General features: G+C 50.0%; 3 protein-coding genes across 3 annotated transcripts in view; all 3 read left to right on the top strand.

Moving 5' to 3' along the window:
• The window catches only part of LOC139049016 (uncharacterized), a 44,296-nt gene that overhangs the window by 4,744 nt on the left and 12,679 nt on the right, over positions 1-26,873 (top strand). The window lies entirely within an intron of this gene.
• LOC139049006 (uncharacterized) lies at positions 4,677-7,834 on the top strand. Its single transcript, XM_070524024.1, has 2 exons — positions 4,677-6,279; positions 7,435-7,834. The coding sequence occupies exons 1-2, from the start codon at positions 4,882-4,884 to the stop codon at positions 7,741-7,743; spliced, it is 1,707 nt and encodes a 568-aa protein (XP_070380125.1). The 5' UTR covers positions 4,677-4,881; the 3' UTR covers positions 7,744-7,834.
• On the top strand, positions 13,299-16,557 carry LOC139049005 (uncharacterized). Its single transcript, XM_070524023.1, has 2 exons — positions 13,299-15,151; positions 16,185-16,557. The coding sequence occupies exons 1-2, from the start codon at positions 13,754-13,756 to the stop codon at positions 16,491-16,493; spliced, it is 1,707 nt and encodes a 568-aa protein (XP_070380124.1). The 5' UTR covers positions 13,299-13,753; the 3' UTR covers positions 16,494-16,557.

Here is a 26,873-nt window from a genome sequence, read left to right as displayed (position 1 = left end):
ACAATTTCGTTTTCCAATTGGCTCTTTATATGTTCAAAACTGCGCCTTGGGTCTTTTCCGACCCCATTTCATTCATTTTAGATTGGTTTGAGCCTGTTATTGCATTAGTAGGAACGGGCTTCTCCCTCTATTTATTTAATTCCTTTTATGTCACGAAAGGGAGCAGACTTCGAAAAAAGGCGTGACGGCCTGCCCAGGTGGCGCTGCGGAAACGCCGGTCAACAGAGCCCTCCGTGCCGCGCTTGTCGGTTTCGGGTAGTACGAAAGCGCGAGACACATCCTCCGAGATCGTGCGGCGAATCTCGGAGGCAATGTGCGAAGCCCCGGTGGTGAATTAGCTAGAGAAGGAAAGAAAGCTCTATCCATAGTGCGAACTCTGCGCACGAGAGGTTGCACAATGTACTCGACCAAAGACACGGAGTTGATGGAATACGTTTTCATCCATTACTGAGACAGGCACGTTCCTTTCAGGCGATGTTCTTCGAAGAACACTTAAAAAGAACTTTCCACATACACCTGCGCGAATTCAATTCCTAGCGACATAACCGAAAACACAAAATTCGGAGTATGCATGCGAATATTCTAGATTTTGTACGTGCCGTCAGGGACACGTACAGCTCCTCGCCGTCCCGGTCCACCAACATGGCGGCTAGTCCGACGTCAGTACAAGCCATCAGTACAAGACGTCAGTACAAGTCCTGCCTATTCGGATGGTATTCGACCCGAGCCTTCACTATTCGAAGTTGTCGCACACTATATGTATACTTCACTTATCTTCCGTGCACGATACGGAAGATTTAAAACCGACAGTGGTGCCGTGTGTGCTGCTGCTATGCCGATTTCGACGTGCAAAACACAAGTGTTTCGTGTCCGTTATTGGCGCTAATAAATATACCGGCAGTACGCCCTGAAAATGTGCACAGATATAAGCATGCCTTTGAGATCACTGGGGCGATACATGGGAATGTTTCCGAGGCAATACGGTTCCCGTGACACTCGGCATAGTGCTACTAATCGCCTTAAGAGACCTCGTTGACTCTCGTCAGCGTAGCCACCCGTAGATGGTGGGCGAATTTCATCAAAAAAAAAGAAACATAAAGAACGACCTAGGCTGAACTTCCGGTTCACAAGGCAGTTCCTCCCCAAACGTTCCACTTAGCTACCCAGGTTTGCAGCGCCCCGTGAATAGGTTCAGCAGGCGCAAATAATCTCCGTTGAATCGAGTAGCCATGTTGAAATTATGCGTGATGCTTCCGCACCGTCCCGTTCAAAAGCGTGGTTTCGTTTTCGATAAGTTGGCTCGGGTTCTCTGTATCGACAAGATAAGGACGCCGGGGGCAGAGACTTGACGTAGGCGAGTACTTGGGGGACAAGCATGAGCCGCAGAAATTTATGAAATGCCCGCACAGCAAAGAGCACTGCAATACGAGCCATCAAGCTCGAGGGAGCGGTGTAGCATCCCGCGGCCATGGCCGCGGCATTTGGAAAGGGGGCGAGACGAAAGAGAGCGCTCGTGCACCATGCGTTGGGCACGCGTTAAAGAAAGCCAGGTGGTCAACATTATTCCTCAGACTTCCAACTGCAGGGTGAGTGAGTGAGTAAAGACTTTATTTAAAAACAAGGTATTGACGGGTGACCTTGTTGTTAGGCAGCCACGAGACCCCGGGCCCGGGCGGCTTCTTCAGCTCTCTCGATGACCTTGGCCTGCGGGTCAGGGTCGGAGCTGAGCAACACGGCCTCCCACTGCTCAGTATTACTTATTTCGTGATTTGTGTGATTTTCGGCTGGACACGACCACATAATACGGAATAGATCCGCTTTTTGCTTACAATGCTTACATGTATTAGGGTATTGGTCCGGGTAGTAGTAGCGATAGGATACGGGGTTGGGGTAGGTGTTCGTCTGAAGACGTCTCCAAGCTACTTCTTGTCGCTTTAAAGGGCCCCTGAAACGGTTCGGACAAATTTTGTAGGCGCGTAGGGTACAGCTTAAGTAGAACATTCGCACCACAATTTAAGTGAAGCGTTACGTATTAATGGAGCTGCAAGCGATTAGAAGTTACCCTCCTCCCTAGCTATGCTTTTCCTCCTCAACTCGCTCGCCGAGCGAGCGGCGCTAAGCTCCGCCTTCACTGGTTCAGCGTCACGATGCGACGTCACATCGCTCACTTCCGGTTGTTTAGGAGCACGCCCCCTCCCGCGCGAGACCTCTCCGCTAGCCGCTTGGCCGTCGACCGAGAGCTATCGAAGCAGCGTGCGTTGCGAGCATTCTGTCATAGCGCCGAACGTGTCCGGTACACCGCTAAAAACAGGCAAGCTGGTCATTTCGGCAAATGACTGGAGGCATAAACTCAAGCTGATGAAGGAACTTTAGCGTAGACGTACGTGAGCAGCCTGATCGGTCTGCACTGTTCAGACACTTGCTGGCGCAGCGCTTAACCAGTCAAACAAAGCGCTAATATTGCTCTAACCAAGTCTAAAGCATTTTAAACATTTATAAATCAACGTCTTGATGATTGCACTCCTGCGAAAACAACACACCAGCAGCAAAGAATACACTGCGTTGCTGCTACTTTGTATGGTTGAGCTCTGTGCCACCAGGTGGCTGCACCGTGCAGACCATTCACATTTGCCCTTCTGCTCATCTCGTGGCTCATCCCGGCACAGTCAAGCGGCCAGACCCTGTCCCCTTGCGCTTGCGTTTGCCCTAATACTGGACTCGCGGTTTGCAGGTCGCTAGGTTTGCAGTCCACAAGGCAACAAAGTCGAATCATAGTGCTTGCGAAAAGACTGAGACCGACTCTGACCGCGGAGCTCTCGTCAAAATGGAGTACGTTGTAACACAAGCAGACGACACTTGCTGTGTGCCGGAAGTGCTGAAGTGTACTAAAAAACTATTCTTGTGTATTCTCTTTAAGTTATTTTCTTTTTACAAAAACAAAGTAACTAACATTCCAACTATTACGAGCATCATTTGTTCACCATAAAGTTGGAAAAATTATCGACCACGCGCCCTGGTCAGCCAATCAGATAGCTCGCCCATGTGACGTAATATGGGTTATTTGCATCATATGGGTAGGGGCGGCTTAAAATTCCGCCGAGCAGTGCGCTGCGATCGGCAGCGATGCGTATTTTTAAAACCTTATAATAAATTACACGCTTCACGCAGAGCACTTAGATGCATCAATTAATGACCAGAAGAACCTACTCCAACGACTCAGTACGTTTGTAGAAAATCGCCAAAATCGTTTCAGGGTCCCTTTAAGCGATTTGTGTGCTGGCGGTTACACAGCTGCCCTGGCTAACCTGTAGTGCTGAGTTATTTCCTGGTAACTGACCATGCGATGGGGTACTTCATGGTCGTATCGGGGTTTCGGCACCTAACGCAGTGAAATTTATTTTTAAATCGAGCTTTGCGGCAGGCTTATGAGAAACACACATCGGAACGTTGTGAAGTTATCTCGCGCGTTAAACAACACGGAGAACGAGATCACTTGGGCATCAAAACTGCACCACACACACAGATTCACAAACACGTCATCCATGACTATCATTTCCTAACACATTGAATATCTTGAACGCCGCGCTTTTCCGAAAACATGACCGTCAATAGCGCACCTGTTCACGAAGGGAGTGAGCTGTTTATGTTTCAATCTGTGTCGCTTTGTATTTGTCCAATTTTGTTGCCCTAAGTTATTTTTTGTGACTTCTGTACAATCGCCGCAATGCTATAACGAAAAGTAAATTTTCTGACTTGGCGCATCTTATCGGTGTCGCAGTGTTGTTAATTTGTCCTTCGTTAAGCAACCAAGGAGCGCGCTTAAGCACGAAGTACCGCCAGCAATATCCCTCGCGAAGCTCTAATATATCGGTGCATTTTGCATGAACCCGACAGAAACTGGTCCAGTCGGCTTCTCCGGCTGGAAGTGGCCTGTCGAGCTCGTGCAAACGCTGCCCGGTCGGCCTGAACGAGAATCAAGTCGGGCTGAGTCGGCCCGACTGCACGAGGTCGACCCAGTTCGACCGGTTTGCAGCGCGCATGTAAACGCTCACTGGTCGGGCTGCAGCCGGTGCTGAGACTTAAGCGGAAGCAGTGTGACGTCACGACTTATAGGATGTGCAGACAAGGAGCCAACCTAATCATAACGAGACGACCCATGAAAAAGAAGCTGTTGCAGAGGGCTACAATAACCGGAAGTCCAGTTCCTACGCGCTGATGTCTCGGCATGATGCTACGTGCCGCCGCTGTTCACTTGTCACCACCGAGTTCATGTAAAATCGCGCGTGGTCACCTCAGCCCGATTTTCGGGTTAACGTGGGTGCCGCCTGTGACCTGTAAGTGTAACCTTTAACCTATAGCCTCTAACTTATTAGGTTACAGGCTACATCGCTTGAAGCTGGCTCCCGTGTTCTGCAGCCACACATCCATTGCTTCGGTTAAACCTTATCTCGTGTAGCGTATCACATCCGCGAGTTCGTGCATCTAAACTTTATGCTGTGAACAAGCAGCCATGTGGAAGGGGGTGAAACGAGCGAACGACTTTGTCACTTCTGCTACTCTTAATCGCTGTTCGCCGCTTCGAACAATAATCTTTGCTGAGTGGAGGTGTAAAACCCGTGCGCGCACCTTTCGAGTAGCGCACGCCTTCGCTAATCTCGCTGACATATTTTCTTTGCATGCGTTGGGAGTGACGAGAGCGCCACCGCACCCACGTGACATCAAGTTGTGCACCACGTGTGCAGCGAACATGTGTGAACGGTCGCCCGTAACACTCGGTTAGCACAGTCGCATATACCCGTCCGTACGGCCGCCCCCCTCGAGCCTCTATAATCGACGAGCGTGAACAGCTTCCCTAACGAGACACGTCCCGGGAGCCCCGAAATGACGCTAAGACTGAGCCCCAGCCTACGTTCGTCTTCAATGGACGAGCTGATAAGAACTACGAGGTCGGGAGAGCCCATCCGCGAATTGGACCTCACAAATTGCATGCTTCTCGAACCCGAGGTATTGCCTCGGCACATCGGCAGATGTAGGCGACTCCAAGCCTTGCGGTGCGTCGCCTGCCCGCTCAAGCCGAGCGCCCTGCTCGGTTTATTGCTGGAGCGGCTTCCGCATCTGAAGGAAGTTGAGTTCTCCCTCGCGGCTGATACGGACGTGGAGTCTGAAATAAGGAACGTGCACTACATGGCGTCGCAAAAGCCAGGCGCCCTGGCTTTCAATCTCCGCCGCATGTACGCTGAAGTGAGCGGCCATATGAACTTCAAGGTCCTCTCCGCGCTCGTGCGCTACTGCCCGAAGCTGGACGAGCTGCGTGTTCATTTGGCGCGCGGAATCTTCATCAACGCGCTCCTGGAGTGCAACGTCGTTTTCCAACTTTGCGCGAGTATGAAAACATTCGCGTTTTCTTCCGAGGTGCCAGCTTCCGTTCGACTGCCGCCCGAACCATTGGAGTTCGTGAGCTGCGCCGCCGTCTGCGGTAACGTCTGCTACCAGAAGTCAAGCAACATGTGGAACTGCGTTCTACTCCGGGAACTCGTTGACGGCAGCGTTGATCCTCTCCTTCTGGCGCCACAGCTTGTCGTGGTTGCCGTCCACCACGCAGAAGGCACCACGGCGGAATGGATTCGTGTGGCCACCATTGGACACTACTGGGCAAACGTGAGCCAACTCTGTCTTCTGCTACTTCCGGCACAGCCCTCCGACGGTTTTTACGCGACGGCTGGCGCCGCGTACCGCGACAGTCTTCGCGACTTCATCTCCTTCAAGCTCAAGCAAATCGTCGAGCTTAACCTCAGCGCGTTCCACTTCGGCCCCGACCTCGACTTGACGGCACTGCTCCAGGACCGCTCGCTGGAGCATCTGCAATCCTTCTCGGTGACCCCTTGCGGGCTTCGCCGGCCGTCAGCTCTGCGCCGTCTGGCGCAGAACTGCCCCGAATTCAAAGAACTGGACGTGCGCTTCGATCGGCGGGGTAGCTTCGTTCGGTGTGCCGTCTGCGAGGGTGAGTTCGTCCTCGATCTCGAAGACATGCTGCAAATGTACGACCGCGCTCCCGTCTTTCACAATGTTCTTGCCAGGCTGACTCTCACTGACGTGCATGACCGTATCTCCCTTCGGTTCGTCGAGACCTGCCCAGCGGTTTCGGTGCGCCTCTCAGACTGCCCGAGTCTCTCGCACCTAGGCTACCCGTCTTTGGGACAGCTGCTCGCCAGAAACAGCTTGCTGAGTTGTCTCGTGCTTCGGCACGATGCCTTGCCCTTCGGCGAGGCGAGTCTGTTGGTGAGTCGGGTTTGAGCAACAGGCTTTTCTTGCCGCGAGCATATTTAAGGATCGTTCCGTACCCTAGACGTGTCGGTGGCGCAGGAAGTAAAATTTCCTCGTTTATTTATTTCCTCACAGAGTTAGGTAGTGTGCAAAATACATGAAAAATGGTGGAGGTACAGGTGGGCATAAAGCGTACTACCCGTTCTTTATGAGGATAGCTATAGGGGCTTGTTGGTACGGCATAATTTATTTTGTTGCAGCGCAAACTGAACAAGGACAACAGAAAGGCACATCTGACGCTCACAGAGCTGTTTGTCAGATGTGGCTTTCGATTGTTGTTCAGCTTGCCCTACATCAACATAAGATCCCCGAATTGTTTATTGCAAGAAACGAAATGAAGCCAACATATGCGTAAAGTGATCGCTAGCACCACCCGAAAGGGCGGAAACTTCTACAACGATTTCGCCACCACTGTGACATAAGAAGCGCACACTTTCCCTTCAGAAGCGGGAAAAAAACACTCTCCGCTGTGCATTACTTGTTCAGTATGAACCAACTAATCCGCAACAAAGTACTTCTGCATTAGGTTTACTGCGGTTAGGTATCTTTCATGACATAAACGCTCAAGGTAACTACATAATTACACTCGCAGAGATAAAAAGAAAAACTGCTTTCGAGAGCTAGCCGTATCGCCAGAACAGGCCATCAATCCCTATCATAAGTTAATGCAATAACACACAACCTATTTGCTGCCTTCAAATCCTTTAGGGTGCTTAGCACAATTTCTGAAAGCTTAATTTCTCTTTAAAACACTTGCCGCATAAAAAGACAACGACGGCTTACATAAGGGCAACTGAAATGGTTTCGGGAAGACGTCCTATGCTGAAACAGCGCAAAATAACCTGACGGGATTAAAGAGACACACAGGTCCTGTTATTTCGTTACATTTGTGCTCAGGTCATGAGCTAACCAGCTCAAATGCATCCGCTGTAAAATAATTTTCACCTTAAAAACAGGCATTTAAAATTGGAAATGTCTATCGCTCGCACATTGCATCCTTTCTATTGGCGTAAGAGCGCGAGTTAGACGTTTACACCCTTCTTAAATTTTTGGAGGTGTAAATCATTCACGAACGTAATGCAATTTCCCGCGGGCATCGTTCCGTTCCAGGAAAACATCTCCCGCATCGCCAGCCTGCAGTACCTGTGCCTTCTGTCGGCGGTGACGTTACTGGACAATGTCGCCGAGGTGTCCGTGCTGGCGTTCAGTGATCGCCTGAAACCTCGCATAAAGTGTGTACACGTTCACTACCGAAGCTGTAACGCCGGCATCGAGAAGCGGATCACGTGGGTGAAGCAGACTGGCGCTCCAACCGGTGGCGTCCTGGTTCGAGACGGTCCCTGCTTCCTGTATTGTTCGACGGCCACGTTCATAGGACTCGCCAAGCCATTGAACCGTGACTTCAAAGAGATCATGTAGATAAATGCACGGCCGAGACGTAAAAGAATGTCTTAGATACACGTAAATGTGCCTACAATAATACAGCTTATCATTTGCTTTTTCATTCGTATCATCGCATATGTGTGCCTTATCCTTTGTTTATTTTTCTTCACTCAGTGTCTGAACTCGCGCTAAAAGGGCCCTGCAAACACTTATAGGAGCCTGTTAAATAAATCGCTCTAGTTGCGAGGCAATGTTTCCGCAACGCATGAGCCAAGAATTCCGCGCTTTTCTACAGCGGGAAACGTACAATCGAGCGTGACGGCAGGCACAGGTGGCGCTGCGGAAACGCCGCTCAACATAAACCCCTCAGTCTCCAAGAGTAGCGCCAACGACTTCCCCTAACCTCCTCTCAAGTGCCGCGCTCGGCGCGCCCTCGACAGTGGCGCCGCCTATGCTGGCCCTGCTGTAGAAGACGACGGCTAACGCGCTACCGGAGGAAATCCGCAGAAAAGTTCAAACGAGCCCTGCGTAGCAGTTTTTGATGCGAGGTTGTCTTCGTCAGTCGCAAACTTGCCTGAATAATGTTGTGTTGGAATCGCTAAAGAAAGGGCCGTTATTTAAGACATAAAGCGCCCGCACATTGAGAGTTCGTGTTGCTGAAACACGATGCCTGGCCAAGGTGCGCTCAAACACGCGCGCAATTACCTCAGTTCGAGGTTTCGACTGCGTGAAAGTATGTGTACGTGGTTCCGTAGCTTAATTTACGTAAATGCCGGATACCTTTGTGCTGCCGGCGCGTGCGAGATTCCAAATGCCTGGGGCCAGCAATGCCTAGCAACTGGGCCGCTTCTACTCCGCGCCTTTTACACATGTGTGTAAGTCATGCACGCATTGTGGCGGCCATGAGAACCATTTTCACGCGTGCACAGTATTGATAATTCAAACAGCGTACCAGCGCATGTAATCGTTTCTTTTATTTAGCAAGTACGCACTTGGCGGGACAAATTAACACTGATTCCGAGCATAATTATCCATGTCCCCCTCCCTCATTAGTCCGGGTAGCACTTTTATTCAAGCACTCATTTTATATCTGTATACAACGTCTCTCCATTCTTTTGCCACCCGCTGTGGTTGCTCAGTGGCTATGGTGTTAGGCTGCTGAGCACGAGGTCGCGGGATCGAATCCCGGCCACGGCGGCCGCATTTCGAAGGGGGCGAAATGCGAAAACACCCGTGTACTTAGATTTAGGTGTACGTTAAAGAACCCCAGGTGGTCAAAATTTCCGGAGTCCCCCACTACGGCGTGCCTCATAATCAGAATGTGGTTTTGGCACGTAAAACTCCCTAATTTAATTCTTTTGCCTTGTATGTTCTGGAAGAGGAGCTGCGTTGCTTTAAATGGAACATTCGAGGTACACAACACCGGGAACGAAATGAATTCTTGGATTTTACGTAAAAGAGCCACGATATGTTTATAGGCACGCCGTAATGGGGGACTCCCAATTTTGACCAGCTGGGGTTCTTTAATGTGTTGCCAATGGATGGGACACGAGTGCTTTTGCATATCGCGCCCATCGGAATGCGGCAGCGGTGGCCGCGATTCGATGACTCCGCGACATCCCGCCGTCATTTTTTCTGCGCCGACTTTCGTCGCACTACGCCAGCAATGGCGGTCGGAGCGCGCTGGAAAGAAAAAAGTACGCAAAAGAGCAACGCGTTCTTCCACGTGACACAGCTTGGCCAATGGAGGTGCGTGGAGGCCGGGGCGACAGGAGGCGTGGAGGAGGAAACAACGGGGAGAGCGGAGTGGCGGATAGATCTACGAATGGTGCTACTTTTGGAACATTCAGGGGTTTTAGGTGAACAGAGCCCTCAGTGCTACGCTTATCGCATTCGGGTAGTACAGACTCAAAACACGGCCTCCGAGATCGGCCGGCACATCTCGGGGGCGATGTGCGAAGCCCTGTTGGTGAATGCAGTAGAGAAGGAAGCAACGTTGTATACTCAGTGCGAACACTGCGCACGAGAGGATGCGCAGGGTACTCAGTCAAAAGCTTTACAGCGAAGCTGTATACCTCTACCGTCGAAGGATATTTTCGTGTCGTTACGGTAGGCAAAAAACTCTCTGGTGTAGGTGAAGAAGGCGTTAAGCACTCACCATACGTAGGCCGATCCCGAAGATAGTGCAATGACGGGCCGACCCGCGGCAGAGGTGAAGCAGGTGTTAAGCAGTCCCCTTACCTAGGCCAATCCCGAAAATAGTGCCTTAACGCGTGATTTAACTGGGACCTGTCATGTTGACCACATAATGAATTCTGCAAATCGTATACTCTAGATTATCTACGCCTCCACTTCTTCCTCGCCCCTCCCTCTATTAAGCAACTTGCTTTGATAACTTTTGTGCGGCCCTAGTAGATGGAGTATGCCGATGCTATTTTCGACCCCCACCACAATAACCTTATTAACGCCCTCGAGTCGGTTCAGAAACGCGGCACACGATTTATGCTGTCAACTTATTCGTACAATTCAAGCATCTCTGCACTAAAAGCCCAAAAAAACTTACCCACTCTAGCCTGACGCCGTAGAATAACACGTCTTAACCTTTTTCATAAAGTTTTCTATTCCTTCCCTTTTGACAACCCGTACACAAAAATACCACCACGCCCCCCCCCCCCCCCCACCCCCCATCGCATTGCCCCCACCAATCAATATAACACCGTATATCTCCCACAGGCCCACACAGTGACTTTTCAGCAGTCATTTTTTCTGCGCACAACACAAGACACGAATGGCCTGCCCACCCAAGTTGACACTATCATCGACCCACTTGCATTCAAGCGGCTCATTGAAAATATCCCTTTGTAATTTGTAGTATCTTTCTTTGTCATTACCCCCCCTCCCTCGTGTAATGTCTCAAGGACAGACCTTTCAGGAAATAAATAAATACTGACCCGACCCACGGTGGAGGTGAAGCAAGCGTTAGGAACTCCCCATACGTGGGCCGATCACGAAGATAGTGCAATGCCAGGCCGACACGCGGCCAAGGTGAAGCAGGTGTTGAGCACTCCCCATGTGTGCGCCGATCCCGTAGATAGTGCAATGCCGGTGCCACGCACGGCGGAGGTGAAGCAGGCGCTAAGCACACCTCAAACATGGGGCATTCCCGAAGATAGTGCAATGCCGGGTCAACCCGCGGTGGAGGTGAAGCAGGCATTAAGCACTCCCCATGTCTGTGCCGATCCCATGCTCTGCTTGGTGCTGGCTTTAGCTTTCTTTTCAAGTAACGCTGGTATGCCTTGTTATGCATACCTCTGTGGAACACTCCTATTGCGGAAAAAAATATCATTTAGGACACTCTGCCCATTTCCCGTGCTCTGCAAAGCGAGCGCCGCAAGAAGACTTATTTCAAATGGGTTGCACTTCGGCGATCCTGCAATTCGGCGCGAGCTTCACTGCCAGCGAAGTTCCCCACAATTGCTGCACAACACTTTCGGTCTCACGGCTAGGCCTTACTCACGCGTCTCCCTTTCAACAGTCAGTGCTCCAACGCACACTCGACAAACAGCAACTTCCAACAAGATGTTCACGGCGTCCATGTCTACAATCGTATGCGTCGTGGGAGAACTCTCGGCTCTGCACTCAGTCGCGAGGCACTTCGTTTTTCGTTCCGTCGCCGAAACCGACGTGAGTTCAGAAATTCTCTGCAGGGCACGCTGCTTCCGGATGGCACAATCTTCACTCGTCAAAAAAGTTGAATCAAGCCTAGTGCGTTGGGGCCGCACTGCTCCATCGTCCTGCGGGGCCGCTATCGCAACTGCCGGGACAACGTCCAAGGCGTCCGCGTCGTTTGCGAGCGCGCCTTCCATAGAAACGTTTAGCTTGTACGCTATTCCGGTAAACGGGAGCGGTTTGGGCGGATTACCGGATGGTCGGGGCGTAAACGTGAGCGGTGAAGCCGCCTGGTGTTGTAGAGCTCAACCAGACAAACGCATAGCTAAAACTGCAGTAACTCACCATATCCTGCTTCGCCACACGTGCAAATTTTTGGCAGCGGCGTAATTGTGAACACGATTACGCCAGTGTCGAAAATTTACGCCAGCAGCTAAGCAGAATATAGTAATTAGCTCTGTGTTTGTGTGCTTGAGCTTGCGCCACCAGCTGGCGCCACCAATCTGGCCGCTCAAGTTGGCGCCCCCACTAAACCGGAAAACCGCCCATGCTTGCCCGAATACCGGACACGCTAAACGTCTCTAATGTCGAACTACCTGCCGAGGCCATCATGGCAACTGTCGAGGCAACATCCAAGTCGTCCACGTCGGCTGTCGCCACGCATTTTGTCGATGTCGAGCTCTCTGCTGCCGTTTCGACGCTCCCTACCGTCTCCATCGATGGCAGCGTTACAACTCTTCGCGGCACATTTTCGTATGTTTTTGCCGAACTGGTACAGAGTGTGGAATTTTCGATAGTCCTCCGGCATAGCGCTCGCGGGGGTTCGATGACAGTCTGTGACAAGATGGCGACAACCTCGTTCGTGCCAGGCGCCCGAGACGCCATCGAAACTGCTAACGGCCAATTACAAGCCGCCGTTTTGTCACATGCCGGCTTCGGACCAATCAGACCAAGATTTCGTATTTCTTTCTTGCTCGACAGCCCTGCGCAGCGTAGATTTGAATGCTCGCGCTTGGCGGGAAAGAAAGCCCGAAGGATGCATTTTCGAAGGAGACCAATATGTCCGGGCACCGGCGAATGGCTGCGAAGTTACGAACGGCGCCAAATTGGCTGCCCTGGAGCGTTTCACCCGCGTTAAACTCGCGCCGTCGACTAATAAAGCTTACTTTTTCGTAAAACTGTGAGTTTTCAGGCGCTAATTCTTTTTCGAGCAGGTAAAGAACGATGTGCTGAACGCGATCATAACAAAATTGAAGAATCGACATCCTGGTAAATTTTTGTCTTCAAGACCCGTGTCCCCGTTTATAAGGCACGATATCCCGCCGGCGGTATACTGGTGATACACTGTAGAAACGCTAATATACCGGGGCCTTTTGCATGAACCCGGCAGAAGCGGGTCCAGTCGGCTTGTCGGGCTGGAATTGGCTTCTCGAGCTCTTGCAAACGCTGCCCGGTCGGCCTGAACGAGCGTCGAGTCGGACTCAGTCGGCCCGTCTGCACGAGGCGTGGGTAGACCCAGCTCGACCCGTTTGCAATGCGCATGTAAACGCTAACTGTAGGAGCTGTAACCGGTGCCGAGACTTGCGCGGAAGCAGTCTCACGTCGCGATTTATGCGCTGCGCAGCAGGAAGGCTACCATGACAAGGCGCAAAGGCAAGCACCCAACATAATCACAACGACGCGACCCAAGGAGCAGAAGCTGTTGCAGACGGATACGGGAACCGGAAGTCCAGTTCCTACGCGCTGATGTCTCGGCATGACGCTGCGTGCCGTTGTAAAGCACGCGCGATCACGACAAGCTGGATCAGCCCGATTTTCTTACTGTCGCGTTCGCATAATTGTAGCCTATAAGGTTTGAGGCCATATCGCTTGAAAATGGCTCCGGTGTTCTGCAACCACACATGCATTGCTTCGGATGAAACCTTATCTCCTGCAGTGCATCACACCCACTAGTTCACGTACCTATAACCTCATACTGTGTACAACCAGGCACACAGAAGAAGGCAAAACGAGCGAACAACTTCGTCACTTCTTATGCTCTTAATCGCTGTTCGCCACTTTGAACAATAACCCTCGCCGAGTAAAGCCGGAGAACTCGGTTGCGCACCTTTTGGGCAAAGCATGCGCCTGCGCGCATCTCGCTGCAATGTTAATTCTGCACGCATTGAGGGTGACGACAGCGCCGCCGCACCTGCGTGACGTCACGTTGCTCACTCGTAGTGTCACACGTCTACAGCAGGCATCTGGCGAAAGTCGATCGTAACGCTCCGTCAGCACCGTCAATTTTTCCCGTTCCTTGGGCCGCGCCACTCGAGCCTCTAATTGAACGAGTGCGAATAGCTTCCCTAACCAGGCACGTCCCGGCAACATCGCAGTGATGCTGAGTCTGCGCGCCAACCTAGGGGTGTCTTCTCTGCGCCAGCAGCTGAAAGCCGCGAAAGCGGTGTGCGCCATCCGCGAATTGGACCTCACAAATTGCATTCTCGTCGAACCCAGCGAATTGCCTCTGCACATCGGCAAATGCACGGGACTCCAATCCTTGCGCTGCGTTGCCTGCCCGCTCCGGCCGAGCGACCTGTTCGATTTAATGCTGGAACGGCTTCCGCATCTGGCGGAAGTTGGGTTCTCCCTCGTGGCTGAGTCGGACGTAGAGTCGGAAATAAGGCACGTGCAGCAGTGCGCGTCGGAAACGCCAGGTGCCCTGGCTCTCAATATCCGCCGCATGTACGTCGAAGTCAGCGGCTACCTGAACTTCAAGCTCCTCTCGGCACTCCTGCGCTACTGCCCGAACCTCGACGAGCTGCGTGTCCATTTAGTGCGCGGAGCCTTCTTGAACGCGCTCCTGGAGTGCAACGACGTCCTCCAACAGTGCGTAAATTTGAAAACATTCGCGTTCTCTTCCGAGGTGCCAGCCTCCAATCAACACCTGCCGTCCACACCGTTGAACTTCATGAGCTGTGCGGCCGTCTGCGCCAACGTCACATACCGGAGGTCGACCAACTCGTGGAGCTGTGTTCGACTCCAAGACCTCGCTGTCGGCGGCGTTGGTCCCCTCATTCTGCCGCAACAAATGCTCCTGGTTGCCGTCCACCACGCAGAAGGCATCACGGCTGAGTGGATTCGTGCGGCCAGCCTTGGACACTTCTGGGGTGAAGTGCGCCAACTCTGTCTTCTGCTATTTCCGGCACAGCCCTCCATTGGTGTCTACGCGACGGCAGGCGTCGCGTACCGCGACAGTCTTCGCGACTTCATCTCCGTAATCCGTGAGCAAATCGTCGAGCTTAACATAAGCGCGTTCCACTTCGACGCGGACCTCGAATTGACGTCGCTGCTCCAGGACGGCTCACTGGAGCATCTGCAATCCCTCTCGGCGACCCCTTGCGCGCTTCGCCGCCCGTCAGCCCTGCGCCGTCTGGCGCAACTCTGCCCCGAATTCAAAGAACTGGACGTCCGCATCGAAACGCAGGGTAGCTTCGTTCGGTGCGCTGTCTGCGAGGGTGAGTTCGTCCTCGATCCCGGAGACAGGTTGGAAATGTGCGACAGCGCCCCCCATTTTCATAATGTGCTTACCAGGCTGACTCTCAATGAAGTTCATGACCGTATGTCCCTTTGGTTGATCGAGACCTGTCCAGCGGTTTCAGTGCGGCTCTCAGACTGCCCTAATCCCTCGCACCCAGACTTCCCGTCTTTGGGTCAGGTGCTCGCAAGAAACAGCTCGCTGAGTTGTCTCGTGCTTCGGCACGATGCTCTGCCCTTCGGCGAGGCGTCTCTGCTGGTGAGTCGGGTTTGACCTACGGGCGTTCTGTGCAACGAGCACATTTAGGTATAGCTCCGCACTCTGAACGTGTCGACGGTGGCGGAACTGAAATTTGCTCGTTTATTTCTTTGCTCAGTGAGTTACGTACTGCGCAAAATGCGTGAAAAACGATCAAGGGAGAGGTAGGACAGAGCGCAGACTACCAATGGGTTTGTTGCCTGAAAAGACCGAAAGTAAATATACAGTCAAGGTAATCGCTAGCGCCACCCAGAAATACGGAAAGATCTGCAATCGCCTTGCTGCCACTCGGGCAGTATATCTGAACACGTTTCTTTCAGAAGCGAAAACAAGAAAAACAGATTCTGCTCGGTGCGTTTCTTGTTCAGTATGAACCAACTAATCCGCAACAAAGTACTGCTGCATTATTTTACTGTGGTTAAGTACCTTTCTTGAGATAGATGCTCAAGGTAAAAATATAGTTACGCTAGCAGACACTGCCGCCCTCTAACCGCAGAAGACAAGAAAGCTGCTTTCGAGAGCTAGCTGTTTCGCTCAGAACAGGCCACCGATCCCAACAATAAGTTCCTGCAGTAACACACAACCGATTTGCTCCCTTAAAACATTTTAGGGTGTTTCGATGAATTTCTGATATCATTTCTCTTCATAAAATTTACCGCACACAAGAAAATCAAAGGGTTAGATAAGGGCAACTGAAATTGCTTCGGCAATACGTCATAGGCTCTGCCCCTCCACTGGTGCACGCAGTTGCATCGTATCGTTGCTTGAGTCGAAACTGCGCCAAATAACACGACAGGGGGACAGACACACGTTCTGGTATTTCGTGATATTTCTGCTCAGGTCACGAGCTGGCCAGCCCGAATGCGTGCACTGTAAAATGCGTGCACTTAAAGAAAAGATTTAAAATGTGTCTATAACTCATAGCCTCACATGATCTTTTCGGCGTAAAAGTGCGAGTTGAAGACAACTTTACGCCGTTATGAAAGTGTTTAAGAATATCACGTGACTTTCTGCGGGCATCGTGTCGTTCCAGGAAAACATCTCCCGCATCACCGGCCTGCAGTATCTGTGCCTTCTGTCCGCGGCGCCATTACAGGACAATGCCGCCGAAGTGTCCCTGCTGACGTTCACCGCCTGCCTGAATCCCCACATAAAGTGTGTACACGTTCACTACCAAAACTCGACCCGCGCCACCGAGAAGCGGATCACGTGGATGAAGCGGACTGGCGCTACAAGCGGTGGCGTCCTGGTCCGAGACGGTCCCTGTTTCCTCTGTTGTTCGACGGCGACCTTCATAGGACTCGCCAAGCCGCTGAATCGTGATTTCAAACAGATAATGTAGCTGAAGGAACGGCCGAGACGGAATAAAATGTCTGAGATACGCGCAAAAGTGCTGCCTACAATAATGGAGCTTATCATTTGCTTTTTTCATTGCTATCTTCGAATATGTATGTCTTAAGCCTTGTTCATTTTATCAATAGCTATTTTTCATTCGTACCTCCGAATATGTATCAACTCGCGCTGAAGGAGCCCTGCAACGCTTTTTGAGCCCGTTAAGTAAACCGCGCTGGAAGCGAGACGCGTAGTGCGCGCCGATGGACGCGCCTCTGGTGGCGGCCTTGCGCAGAACACACGGGAGAGGAGCCAGGCGCACGCCGTAGTTTGTTGTGTCGTTGATAGTGCTTCTGTCTTATTCCTGTTTTCAAAGCAAAATAGCCAAGCCCTTCGCATGTGTGGGGTGGCCAAAGCTTCAAGGAATGTCGAATAAGAATTTTCGCACGCTGGGGGGCTCAAATACCGGCGAAAACATGCCGGCGATACGGTGCTAATCACTCCCGGCAAAGCCTCATCAGCAGGAGGAGCGATAGCAAAAATGGATCGTCGCTTCCGCGGGAAATTTGTTGTTCTCATCCTTTCCCTTGTCCCGTCGGTGTTTTATTTTTTTTTCCACTCCATCATTGTTAGATGCGTAAGCGACGAAGTTCGTCTGCAGTACAGCATGCTGTTTAAAGGCATTTCGTAATGCTCGGAATGCCGTTTGCCGCTTATATTGTTTTCCGCTTCTTTACCGCGTTGCGCTAGCTAGGCAGCACGACTGCACGAGCTCATCGTGATGTATGGTAAAGCTACTGAAGTTTGCAAGAACTGAAATGGTTGGTATTTGTGGCCCGGTAAATCGTCGCACCAGCTTTTGCCCACTTTGTGGTTTTACATCTATTTTATGCGTGGCTTCGTACATGTTTAACTGTTGCTAGTTGCTCCATGCATAACTCTTGTTGATTCTTTTGAGCTGCGAGGTTTTCACCCTGCCTCCTTTCTAAAGGGTATAAATCACGCAGTGTCTTATTGGAATGATACCAAGGAAGTGCTTCTTTAACAGCTTTATTCTTTTCTCCCGAGGGCATCTTAGATATTGTGGTTTCTTTTGGAAATGTGTTTAGAACATAGGTAGTCCAGAGCGAGAATTGCTAATAGTTGCTGCATATGGTAATCTTGCTCAATTTTCCGCTGAAAAGTTCGCGTCACGTTTGGGAAGTCACCACACCTCGATGCTGCCTGAGCAGACTTAACACGCCGAGCGATTTGTTTGTTTCACAGCGTAGTCCCATCTTGCATGTGAATTTTGTACTCAACTGAATTCTTTCTTATTATGCTTACGCTGCAGTAGACTAAACCAGGCATTTTCGACAGCGCTCATCTACTTTGACTGGCGCCGCTCCGCCTTTAAATATATCGCGTAGCACCTCTCTCTAGCAATATAAGAAAATGTACTGAAAATTTAGTCAGGCATTAGCTTTGTACGTTTCCAAGAAGTCCCCTTGGGGAATTTAACATTGAAAAAACTGCAGCGGGAACGGAGTTCATCAGCGTATGCAGCAGGATTGCATCGGCGGTACAGCACTAACACGCGGTTTTATTAACCCGTGCGTTTGGTGACTTCGTTGACTAGTGTATGCATTTCCATAAATAAATTCTCAATCACTCTTCTCGAGGCGACTTCTACTGCACTTATTCGGCGATGTCACATCTATTCATCGGCAGGAACATCACAACGGCATATCCAGATATCGCACTGTGCGGATTTGTTTGATATAAGTCTCCACTAAGGACGGGTGCTGATTATTGAGGTACAGAAGCAGCATTACGGCAAGGGTAGAATTAAAAGAAAACGATCCAGAGATAGCATTACTCAACAAATTTATCGGCTAGTTAATATGACCTCCACTTTATGTAAATGGGGTTCATGGCATTTTGCTGCGGGCCACACCTGGCACGTATGTCGACCATATTGTCCCAAACACCGGTAACATTGTGTTCATACACGCTCCCACAGAGGTCAGCGTATTCCCTACCCGAGCAAAGGAGAAATCGCAGCCGTGAACTTCAACCATCCTTGCCCCGAAGCATTGTCGTCAGCTATTGCTTCCGCGTGTACTGTTGGAAGCGCCCGCTAGGTGGCTGTCAGTGGCGCCTCTATAGGCGGTGCACGAAACCTACTGCTCGCTTTCATGAAGCAGGGAACGTATGGTGTGGCGTGACCACGTGCCCACGGGGTGCTGCGAAAACGCCGGACAACATAAAACCCCCTCAATCTCCAAAAGTAGTGGCAACTAAAACCCCTTCAACTTCGTAAAGTAGTGACGCTCTCCTCCTCCGCCTTCCCTCCTCCTCGTTTCTCCTCTCTTCAACGCTCCCTCCTCGACCGTGGCGCCGCCTACACTGCTCGAGCGTTTTTATCCATGTTTTTATCCACTTCTGAGACGCGCACGTTCCTTTCCAGGGATGTTCTTCAAAGAACACTTAAATATAACTTCCTATATAGACCGCAGCGACTTTAATTCTTAGCCACCGAACCGGAACACTGGAAATACGGATCATGCATGCGTATATTCGAAATTTATACGTGCCGTCACTGACGCAGCTTCTCGCCATGCTGGTCCTCCAACGTGGCCACACCTAGGATGACGGCTGTTCAAGCCATCGCATACGAATCAAATGGTTCTTGCTATTCGGATCGTATTCCACTCTAGAATTCCATATTCAAAATTGGCGAACACCATATGTACAAGACCACTGCTGCTTTTACGCTGCTTCAGGAAGAAAGACAGATTCAAGCGGATACCTTCTGAACCACTCTAGTGCAGGAGAACCGCGGTCATGGCGCCAACGATCCAGTTGCTGGACAAACACAAAAAAGAGGTCACTAGTACAGTTAGTCACTAGTTAGATCACTAGTTACTAGCCATTGAGTAAGAATTGCTTGCCTTAGGAAACCAACAAATTGTAACTCATTCTAATGGTTTGGGCTAGTGGACTTTCCATAAGACTGTGTGATGCCGCGAGAAGCGGGAAAAGGGACACCGGAAAACGAGGACAAGCGCTTGTCCTTGTTCTTCATTGTCCCGCTTCGCGCTACACGACACACTCTCCTACATATTGTTTGTCTCGATATAGACAAAGAAATTTATTATATGCACAATCTCGCCATTCTTCGACATCTTCAGAACGATACGCGGTGATGTAGCATTGCCCTCAGCTCCTCTGTAATGAGCGCTATACTATACAAGATATATCTGGTGATGTGCTATTCCTATTGCTAAGAGAAAAATTAATTCAGCTGAGCGGCTCACGTAATGCGTAGGGCAGATAAACGGAAGACCATTAGCGTTGATGCGCAATGTTCAATTGTATATTAGGGTCTGAATATGTACATTCATTGGGTTCGGTTGACGCAAGGCAGGTTTTCTTGATGGCTTTGGGAGGCTCCTTTAACCTGCTGAGGGATCAGTTGGAATTACGATGGTAACAATAATTAATATTCATGTATGTTCTAATTTAATGTGCAGTCATTTCGTTGCAAACGTACGTAGCGATATTATTTTTGATAGGGTCGGCTCAGGGAAGGCAACGTTTGCTAACCTTCGGACGGGAAGGTTGCAAAAGCAGTGCCCGGATGCCAAATTTAAGAATAGTCATTTAATGATCTATTTGTTTGATGACCTATTTGTTTTGGCTGTGTTGGTGCTGAGCTCTACTGCAAGGACTAGCGTTGCACACGTCGTCTTTTTTGACACTGTCGTTCGCACGATACGCGAAAACCTGCTACATCGGATCCCTCAGCTGTCCGCGCCGGGAACAGCTTGTTTCAACGAGGTCTATTTGAAAACAAAGCGAGTGGAACAAGACACCGGAACGAGCGCCAGGCGGCATCAAATTTCAACATACATGTGTAATCCCCAGCTAACCCGTTCACACACACACATATATATATATATATATATATATATATAGATAGATAGATAGATAGATAGATAGATAGATAGATAGATAGATAGATAGATAGATAGATAGACAGATAGACAGATAGATAGATAGATAGATAGATAGATAGATAGATAGATATACGCAGGAAAGAGACGACGAACTTTTTGGAAGACTTTTTTTACTTTGAAGAAAACCCCTATATATATATATATATATATATATATATATATATATATATATATATATATATATATATATATATATATATATATATATATATATATATATATATATATATATATATATATATAAAGTCCACAGCGCCTCCTATTCAACCGAGTAACGGTCCAGCGGTCTCTACCGTCCAGTATTCCGCCTGTGTGCCGCTGTTGGCAAGCATGGTGGGGCAAAACCAGGTGCTGCCTCAGTCAGGCTCACTCCGTCCGAAGGGTCTGCAGTGGCGCCGGACAGTGTCGCCACTCTAAGCAGGCTTTGAGAGTGGCGCCGGACTTTACACCGGCACAACGGACGCCGCACAACGGGCAACGCTCGCCGCCTTCGAGGTCGGCTGTGCTTCGCTGGCAACGACTGGTGTAACCGTTGGTGCTCCTGCGGGCTGGACTTCTGGAATGGCAGTCGATGGTGCAAGCTAGGTTCCGAGGCGAGGCCTAACGTGGTCGGCGTGCCTGTGCCACGTGGTCCCGTCTGGCATGCGGACGAGCAGTGACGAGGCGCTGGCAGAAGATACCACTTGTCCGGCGCACCAGGATGGGCAGTACGGAAGTTCCTGGAGAATGGAACTCACGCAAGGATCCGGGACGGTACCCTCGTTCAGCAGCTAGCTTCTGCTTCACTTGCTTCAGGAGCGTTCTGGATCGTAGGTCGATCCGGATGCAAGACTTTCAATGGTGTCTTAACCATATGGCCCAATAGCAGCTCACAGCGGGCACGCCCAGTGACATCGTGGGTCTTGGTCCGGCACTGGAACAGTACTCGGGCAACCTGCGTCCAGAAATTCCCAGCTTGGTTCTTCTTGAGCTGGTCCTTAACTGTCTGTACCTGCCTCTTGTCTGCACCGTTTGAAGCAGGGCGGTACGGTAGACCCATCATGAGGCGGATTCCCTTCTTCATCAGCCAGGCCATGTACTCAGTTCCTGGAAAAAGCGGTACCATTGTCGGACAGCATGACGTCAGGCAACTCATGGGCGGCGAAAAACTGTCGCAGCGGCGCAATAGTCGCACCCGCTGACGCGGTGGAAACAGGCAAAACCTCAACCCAGTTCCAAAAGGACCACCACCACCAGCAAGCAATGGGCCATGAAGGGCCCTCCAAAATCCACATGCAGGCAGAACCAGGGTCTCTGTAAAAACGGCCAGGGGGTGATTTCACTGTTACGCGAGGCCCTCTCATGTTCCTGGCAGACATGGCAGCTCTGCACCATGTGAGCGAAATCTTTGTCCAGGTCAGGCCCCCAAACGTGGAACCGGGCCACCGTCTTGGTCTTTTGCACGTCAGGATGGCCATCGTGCAGCAACTGCAGGACCCTGGACTGGAGACCTTGTGGGTCACAACCCTAGAACCGCACAGTAAGCAGCCTTGCTGCAGGCTGAGCTCGACGGCCTGGTGGCTATAGAACCACAGAAACAACTCTTCCCCTCGGGACACTGCCTTGACCACCTGAGACTAGACTGGGTCCTGGCTGGTCGCCTGTGACACCGCAGATCTGGAGAGCACGCCCGCGTACGCGTGCTCCAGCGTGAACACTTCAGCACGTTCTGGAACAGCAGCAGATTACTTCTGGCAGGGAAAGGCAACTCAGGACATCAGCAGGTTCCAGGTCCTTTCCCGGATGGTAGACCAGCTTGTCACCGCCTTGTCAGGCCCTAGAAGCCCCAAATGCGGCTTGAGTACCATGACCGCCTCCAATTTCGGGCCCCACAGCTACTGGTGCTCGAGCCCGCACAGAAAAGCCAGGCCTTCCTAGTGCAGCTCGCTGTAGCGTTGATCTGCAGCATGAAGCCAACGAGACGCAAACTACACAGGGCGTTCCTGGCCATAGTCGTCCCGATGCACCAGGACGGCTGCCGCGCTGTACGGAGACACATCTACAGCCAGGACGACATGGTTGGTGGGATCGAAGTGCACCAGCACTGGAGCCTTGGTGATTAACCCCTTACTACGCTGGAAGGCCACGTCCTGCTCCTTCCAGGCCCACTGCTGACTATCTCGAAGCAGAAAATGCAGCGTCTGTAGGTGCACGGACAGTTTCGCCAGGAAACTCTTGCAGAAGTTGATGAGGCCAAGGTAGTTCTGAAGCTCTTTGTTGTGGCGCCTAGGCGCCTTCAGCACCGCATCAACTGTGCAGGGGGAAAGGGCTAGACCGGCCTGCGAAATGACATGGGCCAGGAAAACGCGCTTTTCCAGCTTGAGCTTGCAGTCGTGCCAGGATGTTCAGCAGATTCTGCAAGTGGTGCCCGTCGTCGGTGCCGGTTCCGGGGCTTAAGCCACACCAAACGGTTAGCGCGTGTACCAACCCCGCGGGCAGCTCGCCGAGAAGGGAAGCGGTCCAAACGATTGCCGCTACATATAGGCTGCTATTAAAGGACAATCGAGACCTGAGCTGTGCTTGTCCTTGCGCTCTCGACTCAAACCGTAGGATGCGTAACGTTTCCCGACAGATACTAGGCAATTACAACCGTAATTAAAACTTACATGTGGCTGATGGTGCCAGCCCAAGCAGCACACTCGTGCCTAACCTCGTGTGTGAGACAGTGAAGCTGTGAAAACAATCTGTATCCAAGATTACCCGCCCTGGTTGCTCAGTGGCTATGGTGTTGGACTGCTGAGAACGAGGTCGCGGGATCGAGTCCTGGCCATGGCGGCCGCATTTCGATGGGGGCGAAAACACCCGTGTACTTAGATTTAGGTACACGTTAAAGACCTCCAGGTGGTCTAAATTTTCGGAGTCTTCCACTACGGCGTGCCTCATAATCAGAAAGTGGTTTAGGCACGTAAAACCCCATAATTTAATTTTTTATGCAAAAATTTTTTTTAAACGCTTCCCGGTACTGACGCAATATCTTCGTTACACCCGAACATCTTCAATTCATTCACTACATCCGAGCTAAAGAAGACAGACTGTAAGAGAACACTCGTATTGTAGCTACAGAGAAGCACTTGACAACATGGTGTAATCATGACTTTGAGTTCATCCATGCTGACACTAACACAAGTGAATCCACCATATGGCACCCTTATAACACGAGTACTCTCGCACTTTTTTAAATCACGAGACGAAACTCTCAGTTCTTCAGCAGTTGACAGTGTCTGGTCGGAAAACCTGCTTCCGGCGCCCTAAACGAATCCACGTCAAGGAGAATTGTTGAAACCTACTGATTCTGCTTTATTTTTTTAAAGTGAAGTTGCTAGCGTAGTTGTTGAAGTTACGGTCAGTGAAGTTGTTAGTGAAGTAGAAGTGCTGGGAAAACGTCATCGCATGTTTTCGAGGTATCCTGAGAGGAATGCATTATTCACCAAGCGCTTAAACAATGGGGTGAGCTAGCTGGGGGGGGGGGGGGGGGAGGGTGATTGATGCATGGGATGGGTTATGCACTGGCACGTTATGAAATGTGTGGGTTAATTAATGGCTGTGTAAAAACAACATATAAAACCTCGTTTTCTGCTTCTTTGGAGGCGTCACATCGCAAGCTTATGTTCCTGCTGCGTTGAGAAAACCAAATACGGCAGCAATGTGGCCTCTACAATTTACATTTACAGTGTTACTTTTACAATGTTACATTTGCATTACATTTACAACGACTCGTGGCCTCGTAATCGGGAGCACGTACCCAAAGTTTGAAGCGTGTAGCTCAATTAAGTGATTTGAATTTAATTACTAAATACTCAATTTCTTCTTATTATCATGTGGTATTGGAGACGCGTAGCTGGCTTTCCCGGCATGTTTTGGGAACTAAACGAGGCAAGTTGTTTATATCGCGTGAAAATGAGGGTGTCGAACCCAAAATTCTTTTTGGTTCGGGTTCGGGTTCAATATTCTGGTTTTGGTTCTGGGTCTGCTCCGGAGCTAAAATTTTACCGGTTCGAACCAGTTCAGAGTTTCCTGAACCAGTCCATTCGGGCTAAAGGTCCAAAAAAATCAACGTTCACACTCTTCCCGCTGAAAGACGTGTGATGCTTTCAAAGAAGCACACAAGTTTTCTTTGCTGCTATCTGTGCAAGGCTATTGCAGACTCATTTCTTTGGAACGGGCGTAACTTCTACAAAAAATATATCGCTAAAATGATGTGCCGTGTGCAGCTGTATCTAGGGGTCTGAATATGCACATTCATTGGGAGTTGTGGCACCCTGTGCGCCTATGCAGTGTTTTTGGCGCTGTTTCCCTTCCTTCATATTTTCCCCTTAATTGCATGCTTAAAGTTTTCCGCGCTCGTTGTCCGTAGTGTACAAAATGAAGTACAATGTGCAATCTACTATTAACTACCTATGCAATACGTTTCCTTTACTTTTTAGGAGAGAAGGCACTTAGCTCTAAGAGAACATGTATTATCCAAGTAAAACGTTCAACTGGACGAGTCGATACATATTCATGGACCAGAACAGAAGACGAAAACAAGACAGGACGACAGAGGCGACTACCCATGTGATCGACTCACAAGTAGATGCATTCCATACTTGCACCTGTCAGCTGAGCAAGAGAGTAGTGCGCTGTGAAGAGATGCGTTTTGAACTGAGAGGTCGGAAATGTTGGCAGCCGAACGGGTGATGCGTATCGTATAAAATGATGATCTCAACTTGTGGTACATAGTAACGCATTTTGAAAAGCGAAAAAAAGGACGAGAAAAATTTCAAAAAGGAGCAAACAATTTCTGATTTAGTTCGGAGGTAGGGAAAGTTTTCAGTAAAGCTCCCAGTTCAAATAAAAAATATAACACCGAGGATTTTCTTGTCCGCATCTGAAGGTAACGCCATGTAAAATTAAAAAAAATTATGGTGTTTTACGGGCCAAAGCATTTTTATTATTATTATGAGGCACGCCGTAGTGGGGGACTCCGGAAATTTTGACCACCTGGCGTTCTTTAACGTGCACCTAAATCTAAGTACACGGGTGTTTCCGCATATCGCCCCTATCGAAATGCGGCCGCCGTAGCCTGGATTCGATCCCGCGACCTTGTGCTCAGCAGCCCAACACCACAGCCGCTGAGCAACCACACCATGTAAAATAGCGGTGGCGTTGAGAATTTCCGTGGAAGTATTGGCATGGTTGTTGAGGAAGTGCAGGAGACAGGACTTTTCTGTGCTGACGGTGTTCTTTTTTTTTTTCACTGCGCGCCCAGGAGGTAATATTGTGTACCTCGCGTGTCCTTATTCCTTGATGTGAGCTTTTTTTTTTGGCAAGTGGAATGACAACCACCGAGGCCCCTTCAGCGCATTCCTGTGCCCACATACAGGGGAGGTTTAAAATTCATACGAGGAAAATTTAAATGTTTGTGAATCATAATATTTCACAGTAGGAGATTTGTGGTGACCCTCTGAGGACTTCCAATCGAAGACGGGGCTGACGCCTAGACGGCGACAGAGCGCTCAATGGTAGTGCGACGTGCAAGGAAAAGCGGGGAAAATCTTTTTACGAGAGGTATGATATCTAAAAAAGTCTACTACAGTCTCTGTGGGGTGGCAAACATTGTAGGAAGCACCTTTAGAATGCAGTTAGGTGAGGGAGTGTTTTTACGGAGCGCTAACGTAAGACGGGGAGATCGCCCTTCCTCCGATGCGAAAACATGTAGCTTAAGATGAAGTAGAATACCGGTGTATAGGAAGTAATGTCGACTTCAACTTAAAAAGTTGTTCGAAAATTTTTCTATAAATAAAATTCATTGCAGTACTTGGGTATGATGAGACTGAACTGCGTGGTCGGTTAGGTTTCGCACTGTAAATATTTCGACCTTTTCGGCCACCAAATACGTAAGCGCGTAGGTTAAAGCCATCAATAATTATTTGAAGGAAATATGTCGGGTATCTTGAAAGAAAGTTTTTCTGGTGGGAAGAGGCAGACCGTCGGACACCTGGGCAGAGTGCATTCACTGATTCCAAATACTGTAAAAATTAAAATCCGTAACAATGTCTACCTTTGTTTTATAGGAAAGCGTGTATGAACCAGAAACCAAATTGAAAGTTACCGTTTAATATTTGATGCCTTACTTATTAAACATTCATCCACAGCCATATCGTCATTCTATGAACAGTTCTTTAAAAATATCCTTGTTTTACATACTGGCCACTGAACATTTCTTTTCCACGATATTAGAATTGTTCGGGAGGCAAAATTGTTCAATTTCGTTGGGTCTCGGAGAGCTCCTTAAGCGCATTGTTGGGTTCAAGGAAGTCGCCGACAAATTTCAAAGTTCACACAGTCCCTGCGGGATTGTATCAAGGCGT

This window comes from Dermacentor albipictus, chromosome 8 (assembly GCF_038994185.2).
Source record: "Dermacentor albipictus isolate Rhodes 1998 colony chromosome 8, USDA_Dalb.pri_finalv2, whole genome shotgun sequence".
In the NCBI taxonomy this organism is placed as follows: domain Eukaryota; kingdom Metazoa; phylum Arthropoda; class Arachnida; order Ixodida; family Ixodidae; genus Dermacentor; species Dermacentor albipictus.
The sequence above is the reverse complement of the archived record's forward strand: the minus strand, read 5'-3'. Positions and strand labels throughout refer to the sequence as shown.